The sequence below is a fragment of the Meles meles genome, chromosome 7, assembly GCF_922984935.1.
Source record: "Meles meles chromosome 7, mMelMel3.1 paternal haplotype, whole genome shotgun sequence".
Classification (NCBI taxonomy): domain Eukaryota; kingdom Metazoa; phylum Chordata; class Mammalia; order Carnivora; family Mustelidae; genus Meles; species Meles meles.
In genome coordinates this window covers 15,273,272-15,286,043 of record NC_060072.1, presented here as the reverse complement: position 1 = coordinate 15,286,043, position 12,772 = coordinate 15,273,272, and the positions used below count along the sequence as shown (strand labels likewise).

General features: G+C 40.9%; 1 protein-coding gene across 3 annotated transcripts; it reads right to left on the bottom strand.

Moving 5' to 3' along the window:
- Positions 1–149: 149 nt before the first annotated feature.
- On the bottom strand, positions 150–11,384 carry MTERF2 (mitochondrial transcription termination factor 2). Of its 3 annotated transcripts, none has more exons than XM_046013109.1 (3): positions 10,807–11,382; positions 8,908–9,029; positions 150–1,631 (listed from the first exon to the last, which is right to left on the bottom strand). In XM_046013109.1, exon 3 carries the CDS (start codon positions 1,571–1,573, stop codon positions 416–418), a length of 1,158 nt encoding a protein of 385 aa, XP_045869065.1. In that variant the 5' UTR covers positions 1,574–1,631; positions 8,908–9,029; positions 10,807–11,382; the 3' UTR covers positions 150–415. The 3 variants fall into 3 exon arrangements, with proteins under 3 accessions (XP_045869065.1, XP_045869067.1, XP_045869068.1); XM_046013111.1 differs by having other exon boundaries at positions 8,908–9,006; XM_046013112.1 differs by lacking the exon at positions 8,908–9,029 and having other exon boundaries at positions 10,807–11,384.
- Between the last annotated feature and the right edge of the window lie 1,388 nt (positions 11,385–12,772).

Genomic DNA, 12,772 nt, shown 5'->3' with positions numbered 1-12,772 from the left:
TAGAATGATGTTTCGGAGCTGGTGGAGAGGAAGAAGACTGGGTCTGTGTTCCAGATGAAATGTGCTATATAAATAAAATAAAAACATATCCATACTTCGAATTAAGGGAGTACACTTGACAATTTCTTAGAAATGATTCACTCATAAAGTTATCACTCTAATGTGCCATTTACTAATACAGGAGTTTTTCCAAATAGTTCAAAGTAAAATTACCAACTTTATTTAAAATAAATGCAGCTTATAGTTTAAAATACAGAAAATATGTCAGAGATTATATACTTAAAGGTAACTTAGACACAACTCAGAAGCTAAGTAGTTTCTTCAAATTACTAGTGCCCATAAACTGCCTGAATCACTTAAGTCTTTGCTGCTTAGCTTCACTCTGCAATGCTAGAAAGCAACAGCAGTCGGCAAGTTACTCTTCAACATTTAATGGTGCCACAGGGTTAAATAATGGTCTTCCTTTCTTGGCCTGAATTTTGCCAAAGTTAGCCTCAAACTCTTTTTTTGTTCCATTTAGATTTCCTAGATGTCCATCCTTTATCCTATAGCCTAGAGAATTCAGTTTCCTTATCCTGTACTGTACTATCTGTGGTGTTAATTCAAGTACCATTGGTGTCTCTTTTATCTGAGCTATGGAAATGCCTTCTTCCAGTAATCCCTGAATTCTCTCTTCCAACACTGGAACAGAATAATATAAAATGGCAGGACATTTCAAAACTAATTGCTTCAGGTCATGATCTGTGCATTTAAAAGTATTTTTAGAGAAGGACATGCTGTTCTGTATACTTCCTGGGCAAAGTTGAAAAAGAAATCCTTTGAGCTTAGATAGAAGCTGGAGAATTTCAGAGTTTGTAAAACCTTGCTCCTGGAGAAATTCTAATGCTTCCTTGATAGCTGCTGAAGAATTTAGCAAAATAAATGGATTCTGGCTTAACAATTTGAGTAACCAAACTTTCATGTTGGCCTCAGAGCCACCTAAATTTAGATAACTCTCCTGGAGAATACTTATCATTTGCTTATTTTTCTCAATAGGATTATGAAAAATATTAGATGCAGTTGTCAAAAATCTGCTAATGACCACATTTTTGAGTCCCAACTCTTGAAAGAACTGAATGTTCAGCTTCTGGGTTTCCTGGTCTTTAACGGTAAAGAAAGATTCTGGAAACTGTTCTATTAACTTGACTAACTCTTGCTTGTTTTTGCAAACCAACTGCCAGAGTTCTCTCTGGGTGGTAAAAGCGGCTGGACTGCAGACAATTGCTTCTGGGCAGCGTTCCAAAATACTGGCTATAGCAGCTTCATCGGCACCTAGTTGTTGTAAAATGTCTGCAATTTCTTCAACGTAGGTTTCCTTCTCAAAAAGTACCCATCCTTTTAATCTGCGAATTTTCCTGACGTCCACTGAAAATTTATAGAGCTTTTCCACTGTTCTTTTATTTTCTTGGTTTGATTGATGATCAGTTGTATAGAGAAAGCCTGCTAAAGAGGGTCTGGATTTTGAAGCCGATGGCATCTTTCTGAAAGAACACAGCCTGCAGGGCTGGGATCTTAGCAGCAGCTTCCACAACATGTCTGCAGTCCCTTGGCTAAGTCCCACCGTCCTGGGACTCAGAATGTACTCATTGTACCTGTAACAAAGAAAACATAGGTTTTAACACAAGGGGTGTTGACTTTAAGAATGCAAACACAAATGTGGGTTCTAAGCAGTAAGCACAGAAATAACGTGGATTTAAATTAGACAGGAAAACTGAATTTGGCCAAAGTTAGTCTCAAACTTTCTGTGGAATATTAAATATTCCTGTTAAATAATTTATAAAGTAACTAATATACCTCTTCACAACTTAGATGTCTTATACATTATAAACACACTGTCTATGTGAGCTTTGCCACAACCTTGTGAAGTAATTTCCATTTTACATTTTAAGAGTTCAAAGATTCAAAGACCTCAAATGTTATTCTGACATGAACTCCCTTTCCTACAACTGTTATGGTTTTCTTTAAGAGACATGTTTTACTTCTACAAACACACACACACACAAGGTTTTCCTTCTTTTTTTTTTTAACATTTAAAATTTTCAAGTTTATGTTTAGCTGAAGCAAATACTTATTGGGGAGGGGAGTCATCTCTAATTTTATATTTTAGAGGAAATATTTCTGCTGAGGAATTATTATCCAAAGTCAATCTGTTTTATTTAAAAGGAGTTAGTAAGTATAAACTTGTTTTATGAGAATTATGTAAAAATCCTTTTTATAAATCCAAAATTAAACCAAGTCTTAGCCAAAGCGAGGAATGCTGCATGACTGGCCCAGCGGAGCAATGGGCAATCAAATTAAGTGGAATGGGGACCATACTTTTACAACAGTCTAACCAGCTGTCCCCACTTGACAGCTTTAGGTCCCAAGCAATGGCTATACTGTGGGTAATGCCTTATGGACTTTGGCACTATTTTTGTTATCTCTGGTAATGTAAACATGCCTAGTTTGTTGTTTTAACTTTTAAAGGTCATATTTATTTACTTGAGAGAGAGCGTGCACAAAGTGGGGGGGGGGAAGGGCCAGAGGAAGAGGGAGAGCAGGGAGCCAATGAGAGAGACAATCCCAGGACCCTGAGATCATGACCTGAGCCAAAGGCCACCACTTAACAACTGAGCCACCCAGGTGCCCTGTTCTAACTTATAGTTGCTGGGAGTGTTAAGTGTTGCATCCCTGCCACAAAAGCATGAACAGTTTAGCTAGTCAACAGCATTCCCTTATTATTTGTAGGTTTGAAGGAAAGTTGAAAAACCATAATCTAATCTCTGCCCTTAATAATGCCATTGCCATATATATATATATATATATATATATATATACACACACACACACACATATATATATATATATATATATACACACACACCATATATACCATATACCAAGGACTTTTCACTTCCAAGCCTATTCTAACTAATGCAAGTAAATCACTATTCTCAAAGGAAAAATAACAACTAACAATGTTCTCAGTTTGTTTTACCATTTGTAATAATAGCTCATTGTTAGTCCCCATAGTGTCCCAAATAATTGTAGGCATAGTGTCTATTTTACTTCTGGTGGTTCACCGAGAGTATTTTTCATATAATTCCTAATACCCCTTTCCTTTAGATGACTCCTGATAGCCAAAATATAAATATTAAGCTATCTTAAAATTTCTAAGAGGACCATGGATTTTGACTGGAAGCAGGAGATACTACATAATGAATTGGGTACATATAGATCTAATCTGGAGCTCACAATCTTGGGCCTCACAACTGTACCACACGCTGGAAGAACTGTGGGCTCTATGGCCAAAATGTCCATGCTCAGTCCTGGTTCTAATTTATGGGGTTATCTTGGGAAAGTTATTTAGCCTCAGATTAATTAAGTGAACAAGTAGTGATCAGAAGAGTACCTCACAGTAAATGTTCAATAAGGATGACTACTAACAGTACCATCCTTAAAAAGAAAAGAGAGTGCATGAATTTTCACAGGAATACTGTGAGTCCAATACTTTGCATAGAGCCTGGTACATAGTAGCACTCAATAAACAGTAGCCATTACTAGGAAATACCTGGGGCTAACATTCTTGTACGAATATGACTAACATGACAAAAATTGCATTTTAGACAGAAGTACATTTATAAAAAATATGTAAGAATTGTGAAAACTGTATTTTAAATGCTTTGGTTGTCCCAAATAACTTTATAAAAGCAATACATTTTCACTAAAGCAAATTTGCCAAATTCTGAAAAGAATAAGGGAGTGGAGTCAAACTATCACTGTCTGCAGATGATATGATACTTTATGTGGAAAACCCAAAAGACTCCACGCCGAATCTGCTAGAACTTGTAAAGGAATTCAGTAAAGTGTCAGGATATAAATTCAATGCACAGAGATCAGTTGCATTTCTATACACCAACAGCAAGACAGAAGAAAGAGAAATTAAGGAGTAAATCCCATTTACAATTGCATCCAAAACCATAAGATACCTAGGAATAAACCTAAACAAAGAGACAAAGAATCTGTACTCAGAAAACTATAAAGTACCCATGAAAGAAACTGAGGAAGACACAAAGAAATGGAAAAATGTTCCATACTCATGGATTAGAAGAATAAGTATTGTGAAAATGTCTATGCTACCTAAAGCAATCTACACATTTAATGCAATCCCTATCAAAATCCCATCCATTTTTTTCAAAGAAATGGAACAAATAATCCTAAAATTTATATGGAAGCAGAAAAGACCTCGAATAGCCAGAGGAATGTTGAAAAAGAAAGAGTTGGTGGCATCACAATTCCGGACTTCAAGCTCTATTACAAAGCTGTCATCATCAAGACAGTACGGTACTGGCACAAAAACAAACACATGGATCAATAGAACAGAATAGAGAGCCCAGAAATAGACCCTCAACTCTATGGTCAACTAATCTTTGACAAAGCAGGAAAGAATGTCCAATGGGAAAAAGTCTCTTCAACAGATGGTGTTGGGAAGATTGGATAGCCACATGCAGGAAAATGAAACTGGACCATTTCCTTATATCACACACAAAAATAGAATCCAAATGGATGAAAGACCTCAATGTGAAAGAGGAATCCATCAAAATCCTTGAGGAGAGCACAGGCAGCAACCTTTCAACCTAAGTCGCAGCAACTTCTTCCTAGGAACATTGCCAAAGGCAAGGGAAGCAAGGGCAAAAATGAACTACTGGGACTTCATCAAGATCAAAAGCTTTTGCACAGCAAAGGAAACAGTTAACAAAACCAAAAGACAACTGAGAGAATGGGAGAAGACATTTGCAAACTAAGTATCAGATAAAGGGCTAGTATCCAAAATCTATAAAGAACTTATCAAACTCAACACCCAAAGAATAATCCAATCAAGAAATGGGCAGAAGATATGAATAGGCATTTCTGCAAAGAAGACATCCAGATGGTCAACAGACACATGAAAGAGTACTCCACATCACTCAGCATCATGGAAATACAAATCAAAACCACAATGAGATAGATCCTCACACCAGCCAGAATGGCTAAAGTTAACAAGTCAGGAAATGACAGATGCTGGCGAAGATGTGGAGAAAGGGGAACCCTCCTACACTCCTGGTGTGAATGCAAACTGGTGCAGTCACTCTGGAAAACAGCATGGAGTTTCCTCAAAAAGTTGAAAATAGAGCTACCCTATGACCCAGCAACCACACTGTTGGGTATTTAACCTAAAGATACAAATGTGATCCGAAAGGGCACACGCACCCATATGTTTATGTCCACAATAGCCAAACTATGGAAAGAACCTAGATGTCCATCAACAGATGACTGGATAAAGAAGATGTGGTATATGTGGCAGCCATCAAAGAAATGAAATCTTGCCATTTGCAACAACGTGGATGGAACTAGAAGGTATTATGCTGAGTGAAATAAGTCAATCGGAGAAAGACACTTATATGATCTCCCTGATATGAGGAATTTGAGAGGCAAAGTGGGGGGTTTGGGGGTTAGGAAAGGAAAAAATGAAACAAGATGGGATCAGGAGGGAGACAAACCATAAGAGACTCTCAATCTCACAAACTGAGGGTTGCAGGGGGGGATGGAAAGGGTGGTTGGGTTATGGACATTGGGGGTGTATGTGCTATGGTGAGTGTGTAAGCCTGATGGATGATTCACAGACTGTACCCCTGGGGCTTATATTACATGTTAATTAAAAAAATTAATAAAGGAAAAAATATTACTGGAGTGGAAAAAAAAAGAACAAGGAAGTGGAAAAGTCCTTCACAACTGTTCATATCTGACATACATGTCTGTTTTTTTCTGATTCTTGTCCCTTTTGTTACCATTTTTAAATACATAAAGCAAGGCTACCTTGTATATGAGAACTAGGTCTTAAGCTCAGCCTACAATTTGAAATTGTAATGACTCAGCATTTTTCTTGAAAATGTCTTCAGCAGGTACCATACTAAAGACTGACATGATGTCTTCCAGTGAGGCCAGCACAGCAAGGGGCTCCTCAGCACTGGAACAGATCCTGGTGTTTGGTTAAATACCAGATAAAGTTATGTGGCCTAGTGTAGGGGTTACGCTATACAAAATGACAGACTGGGTAAAGCAGCCCGTCTCACCCTTTCTGCTCACTCCAGGGTGAAATATTATGTGCTCAGCGAGTTGTCTCACAATTAAAGCTGTCTTGCTCTTTTTTAGTCTCTGATGAGCAAACACAGTTAACAGTGAAACTGAAGAGCACAAATGTGTCTTCTAAAAACAACACAAATTATATATATAATTGATTTATTATATGCACTCTAAGTACCTAAACTTAGCATCAAAAACACTCTATAAACATTTAAAATGTGTACATGATAGTGGGGACTGATACACCGTAATTCTGTAATTCTTTCCCAGCACTGAGTATTTGGGCTGTTTGTAATACTAGTTATCTGCTGCCTATCTGTCTACATTTCATTGTTTTTTAGGATGAATCCCTAGGAGAATTACTGAAAAGAAGATAAGGGAACATTTGAAAAGCTAGGTTGTTAATTTACTGTTCCAGAAAAAATATCTGTTAATCTTTTCACAGGCACTATGACCAATTCATCAGTTTTAATTTTTTTTAAGGACTTTATTTATTTATTTGACAGAGAGACAGAGAGAAAGCACAAGTAGGGAGAGGGAGAGAGAGAAGCAGGCTCTCTGCTGAGTAGGGAGCCTGATGCAGAACTCAATCCCAGGACCCTGGGATCATGACCTGACCCAAAGGCAGCCACTTAACAACTAAGCCACCTAGGTGCCCCATCATCAGTCTGAATTTTTATATGTGAAAAATGAAAACAATACTAAATTCATTTTCTTCTACTAATGAGGCTGAACTTGATGACTTATTTTGGCCAACTTTATTTTCTTTTGTGTATTAACTACTCCTGCCTTTTTTTTTTTTTAATTTTTTTTTTTTTTTTTTTTAATTTGACAGAGAGAGATCGTAAGTAGGCAGAGAGGCAGGCAGAGAGAGTGAAAGGGAAGCAGGCTCCCTGCTGAGCAGAGAGCCGATGTGGGACTTGATCCCAGGATCCTGAGATCATGACCTGAGCCGAAGGCAGCGGCTTAAACCACTGAGCCACCCAGGCGCCCTACTCCTGCCTTTTTAAACTGCAATTTTCTGTTTTTTTAAGAATGGACTTACATAAACTCTTCATATATTAAAAAAATATGTTTCTGGATTTTCTCTAATTCACTTTCAGTTGTTGATGGTATAAAAATTCCAGCATTACCAAAGTGGTTACATTTTTTACTGTGGTAAGATAAAAATTTTTACCATTTTAACCATTTTAAGTATATACAATTCAGTGGCAATAAGTATATTCACAATGTCGTACAACATCTACTACTATTTCCAGAAATTTTTCATCACCCCAAACAGAAATTCTGTTCCCATTAAACAATAATTCCCCATTCCTTCCTCCTCTCAGCCCTTGGTTAACTTCTACTTTTTGTCTCTAGGAATCTGCCTGTTCTTGGTACTTAATGTAAGTGGTCATATAGTATTTGTCCTGTTATATTTGGCTTTTTTCACTCGGCATAGCGTCTTCAAGGTTCTTACGTAGTATAGCATGTATCAGAACAAAGTGGTTAATTTTAAGTGGTCAGGGATCATAGAAGTTTCCCTTTTCTTGATTCTTACTGCTTTTATGCACCACATGATCAGATAAAAATTCATCCGTATGTCCTTCTATATTTTTGATTTTAAAAAGTTAGCTCCTTTAATTCACTTGAAATTTCTACTGTGAGCTGAAAGTCTACAGATTATCATTAGTTTAGCTATCTCCAAGCACTGTTTTTGAACAATCCTTTCCTTCCCCATGATCTGTGAGGCCTCCTTTACTCTACATTAAATGTAGTTTTTGATTCTATCCAGCCTCTATCCTCACTCTCTGAATATTTTGCAATTCCCTGAATGGCCAAGGAGGCTCATTTCTTTGCTGCAAACTTGGTTCCCTCTGCCAGACCATTCTAAAACAATCTCTGGGTCAGTGTACTCTTGCATACCCCCACGCAATGATGTCAGAGTGCCTCAGCTTGGACCTCCAGCTTCCCCTGACCCCTACTCCACTCTCATTCAATGCTCCCGCCTCTGCTCTGTACAAAGAAAGGAGAGCAACTCATCACACCAAACGTAAACCTTCTGCTGTCTCCCCTTTCCTATAATTACACCCTTCAGCATCCAGGGTAATCTCTGCTTCTGTACTGATCCCAACCTCTCTGGCCTGAAAACCTCCAGAGCCCCTCTTTCTCATATACTCATTCCTTAGCTGTATCCTCCTCTCTGGGGCTCCCATCCTTCAGCTCAATGGCTCTTCTCACTGCCACCCCAACTAAAACCCTATTTTCTCTTACCTTCAGTTAATTCTTTTTTTTTTTTTTTTAAGATTTTATTTATTCAACAGAGAGAGCACAAGTAGGGAGAGCAACAGGCAGAGGGAGAGGGGGGAGCAGGCTCCCCACTGGGCAGGGAACTGATGAGGGGCCTGATCCCAGGACCCCGAAACCATGACCTGTGCCAAAGGCAGACGCTTAACCGACTGAGCCACCCAGGCGCCCCATCCTCAGTTAATTCTTGCAGATGGTTCTTTCTCTCCAATTCCTCTCCTCCTACTTATATAGATCCCAATAAAGATAATTTCCAAGTGATTAGAGCCAATGAGCTCTGTTCCTTCCTCTTTTGACCTCTGTAAGCTTTCAGCATAGTTGACCACTTTCTCCAGGAAATACTCTCACCGGATTTCCAAGACTTCCCATTCTCAGTTCTCTTCCCCTCCCCACCTTGCTACACTCTCACTTCCTTTTATCTGCCTTCTTTGCAGGCTCATCTTCAAGGCTTGACTCTAGACTCTCTCCTCCTCTTACCTTACAGTTTTTCCTCAGGGATCCTGTCCTCATCCGGGCTTCAGTTAATCACTTGGGCTTCTTTCCAACTTTTTCTCAAAATGTGATCTTGTCACCTCCCTGCAATAAACTTTTCAATGGCACTTTAGGGCAAAGACATAAAACAAAATCAAAATGCCTTACACCATGGTCTAAAAGGCCTCTGTCTGGGCTCTGTCACCACCCAAATCTGTGCCCCTCCCCTCCAATCTCCCCCAACCCCACCAGCCACACCAGTTCTTTTCAGTCCCTGGTGCTCTGCCTGTTCCTACCACAGGGTCTTTGAAGGCTGAGGGCAGTTCCCCATGCCCAGAGTGCCCCTGTCTAACTCCTAGGACTGAGTGCCACTCTCTCAGGGAAACTTCCCTGACCGTCTTGAATAGATGAAGCCGCTTGTCCCATTATAGGCTCTCATGGCACCATGGACTGCTTCTCTTTGCCACCTATCATAGCTGCATCTGTTCATGTGTTGTTTCTGTCTCACGCTCCGGGGGGACAGAGATTTGTCACCACCACCTTCCAATGAATTGCTTTCCTACGTTCACTTCCCGGGCACTGCTGGACAAGGAGGACCTTTGCGTGTGTTCTTCCACAGCACCGTCCTCTTAACCCTACTGTAGCACTTCAACTCCTGTAAAGTTCTTCATCCATTCAACCAATGGTTTTTCTTTCTTTTTTTTAAAAGCTCATGCTGTGTTGTCAGGCATTATGTCAGATTCCAGCTCTTCTGCTAAAATGTTTCTTCATAACTTTGGGTCACAGACCCACTAGAGAACCTGGTGAGAGCCCCAGATTCTCTTTTCAAAAAAAAAAAAAACAAAAACAAAAAAGAAAAGACCTGTACTCACAGCATTTTGCAAAAGATTTTACCAGGATTCACGGGCACCCTGCAGCCCAGCTATAAACAACCTGTACTAGACTGCAAGCGCTGGGAGGGCAGGGTCTGAGTCCTGTTCTTCTCTGTCCCCTGTACCCAGCAAAGAAGTTGGTCCACAGAGGAACAAAATCAGTATTTGTCAACTGGAACTGAATGAACAAATCCAATTCATGAGGCAACCTAAGGTAGCGTGTAAAACTGTGGTCTGCATGGGCTTAATTCCTGGTCACTGGTTATGTTGGGACTTGGGAAAGTCACACCGCTTCCCGGTGCCTCAGCTGGAGTGTCAGGAAAATGGGGACACTACATCCTGGGTACCTGTTCAGACTAAATTGAGTTAGTATCATAAACCACTTACAGAGTACACAGAAAAGTCACCACAATGACCCACTTTAAAGTTGAGGAAACAGATGCAGGTAAAGTAACCTCCCCAAGGTCCACTCAGGTAACAAAGGACAGCAGACCTTGGATTCAAACCCAACAACTTGGCTTCAGAGTACAGCGCTTACCCTTTGCCCTACACAGCAATACACTTGGCAAATGTCTGTAAAATCACAACGTGGTCTATTCCCACATACTCATGTTTCTTAAGCATTCTTGAAGTGTTAAGTTCACTTCAAGAATATGCACAATATCCATACTTAACACACTACGCTCTACAACACCGGTAACAGTTCAATAAAGTTCTACTTTTATAACATGCACGATCTGCTGCCAGTTTCAAATTAAGCCCAATGTGTATAAACAAGTAGAAATGAGGGCCTAAAGGAAGAAAATCTCGGGGAATGATCGAAAGCCACACATCCATCCTGTGGTGCCTGCTTTTTTCCAGAACCTCCGACTTAAGACGCCTGGGCATCCGCCCCGGGCCTGGCAGGCTGAGCGAGCTGGCAGGGAGTCCCGTATCTCGGTGCGCGGCCCCCAACCCCTGCCGGTCGGCCGCTGTGTTGCTGGTGAGGCCCACCCCGGGGGAGGGGGAGATCGGAGAAAGGGGTGCGACTCACCTGTCCGCTCCGTGCAAGACGCAGTGAGTCCCGGGTCCCTGGTTCCGTCCTTCCTCCCTCCCCCCGCCGAGGTTTCCCGTGGCCGGCCGTCTTCCCGAGGCCTGGGAACAGGGGTCAGGGTCCCGAGACTAGTGTCCCAACAGGGCCGCGAATTCCCCTCGGTAGTGTGGTCCCAGCCCCCAGCCTTTCTACCCGCAGCCAATCAGGGCACAGGAGAACCTTGAGCCCGCAGACGCAGCCCCAACGCAGCCAATCAAGGTGCGGGACGCAGGCTGCGCGCCCCTCACGTTAGGCGGGGCTGCGCGACGGAGGCGGGGCTGCACGACGGAGGCCGGCCTGCGTGGGAATCAGCTTGCCTGGCAACGGAGCCAGGTACCGCAATTACGCGCCTGGCATTTCCACACCCTTTCCTTACCAGCGTTTAGAAAACTTGGGAGTTCCGGTCGTTTTTCCCTTGGGGAACGTCACTAGCTCATAAGAAAAAAATGTAAAAGTAACTCAGAAGCCGCTGTATCTTTAAGCTATAGCCATTCAGAGCTCCCAAAATAATTCGATGGGTAAAGAACTAATTTACAAAAGAAAAAAAAAAAAAAATGTAGTTCCAATACAATAAACCTTTGGGAACATATCTAGCCTTCTTGCTGCCTCTTCCACCCGCCCCCAGTAGTCAGCAACTGTGTTATGTCTTTAAAAACCTCCCCCTGCCCCTTCCATCTAAATACTTGCCTTTTCTGATAAACTGCCCAGTGGTTTACATTCTAATTATTATCTCTGATGCCAACCTCATAAACTGCTTTCTCCTTAAAGCCAGTCTCAATGTCTATCCCATTTATTCTTACATTTATCTATCAGTCAACAAATATTTATGGTATGCCTATTAAGTTCCAAGCATGTGAAACAGCAATGAGAAGACAGCAGTGGACAAGGCAAGGGGGAAGAAAGTACATTCCCTGTCTTGACGGAGTTTACATGTAGGACAGTGAAGGACAAAGACATTAACAACGGATAACATGATTAATCCCAACTAGAGTTAAAGTTAGAGTCCAAAGTTAGGTGCCCCCACCCTGCCTAGTTGTCCTATATTCCTGGGTAGAGCTGGGAGTCAGGAAAGCTACGATTTTCCCAGGCTGGAGATCTCTCCCTTCGTATGTTTCATAGCACACACTGTGTACGGTTCTAACACAGCTAGAACACACACCATTGTAATTCTTCCAGACTGCCCCCTCTTTGTGAACCCCTTGTGGAAATTTACAGATTTTTTTCCCTCTAAACAATATTTGGCACATAATAGGAATCCAGGAAATGTTAATTGGAGTCTAGCCTTAATAGTCAGTCTGTGCTCAACAGGCTTTTTGAGATGGCTTGACATTTGCATTTTAATTACATGGAGTAGCAGCAAGAATCCTTGCTCTTTATTTCAAGATCAACTTTGATCTCCAGGATATTCTAGAATTAAATGGGTAGCTAATGTATATGAGGTCTGGGATGCTAGTCAGTAACCTTTCTCCTTCTGAGTTATCTTTACATAAAAATCCTATTATTCATGGCTTTACTGAACACTTTTTCCTGCAATACAAGGATCTGGGGCCTGGATTAATCAAAATGTTTCACTGCATTTAGGAAAAAGGAATTAGAGTAGGATATGAGAAGAGAAGGCAGTTGAGGAATGTAAACTCAAGCACTTTAGAACTGCATGCTGCAATCACTGGTTAGGAGGAAGGGAGCAGACATGTACACTAAGGTGCTGGCAGCTTAGCTTGAACCTGGGCTCCGCATAATTGTGTAAGAAATAGTAAAACATATGATCCTGTACATTGTAATCAAAACTTGAAACTGACCGATTCAGCTATGCCAACTGTGTTAATAAATGTGACCTAGTTTTTTCCATTCCAATATTTAGTGAATTTCTAGGACCATGCAATCAGGAAAAAAAAACCCTTGGATGGAGAAATGGAGAAAAGAAGCC

Bases quoted from the DNA above. Each gene is read 5' to 3' on its own strand.
- MTERF2 (XM_046013112.1), bottom strand. From the start codon at position 1,573: ATGTTGTGGAAGCTGCTGCTAAGATCCCAGCCCTGCAGGCTGTGTTCT.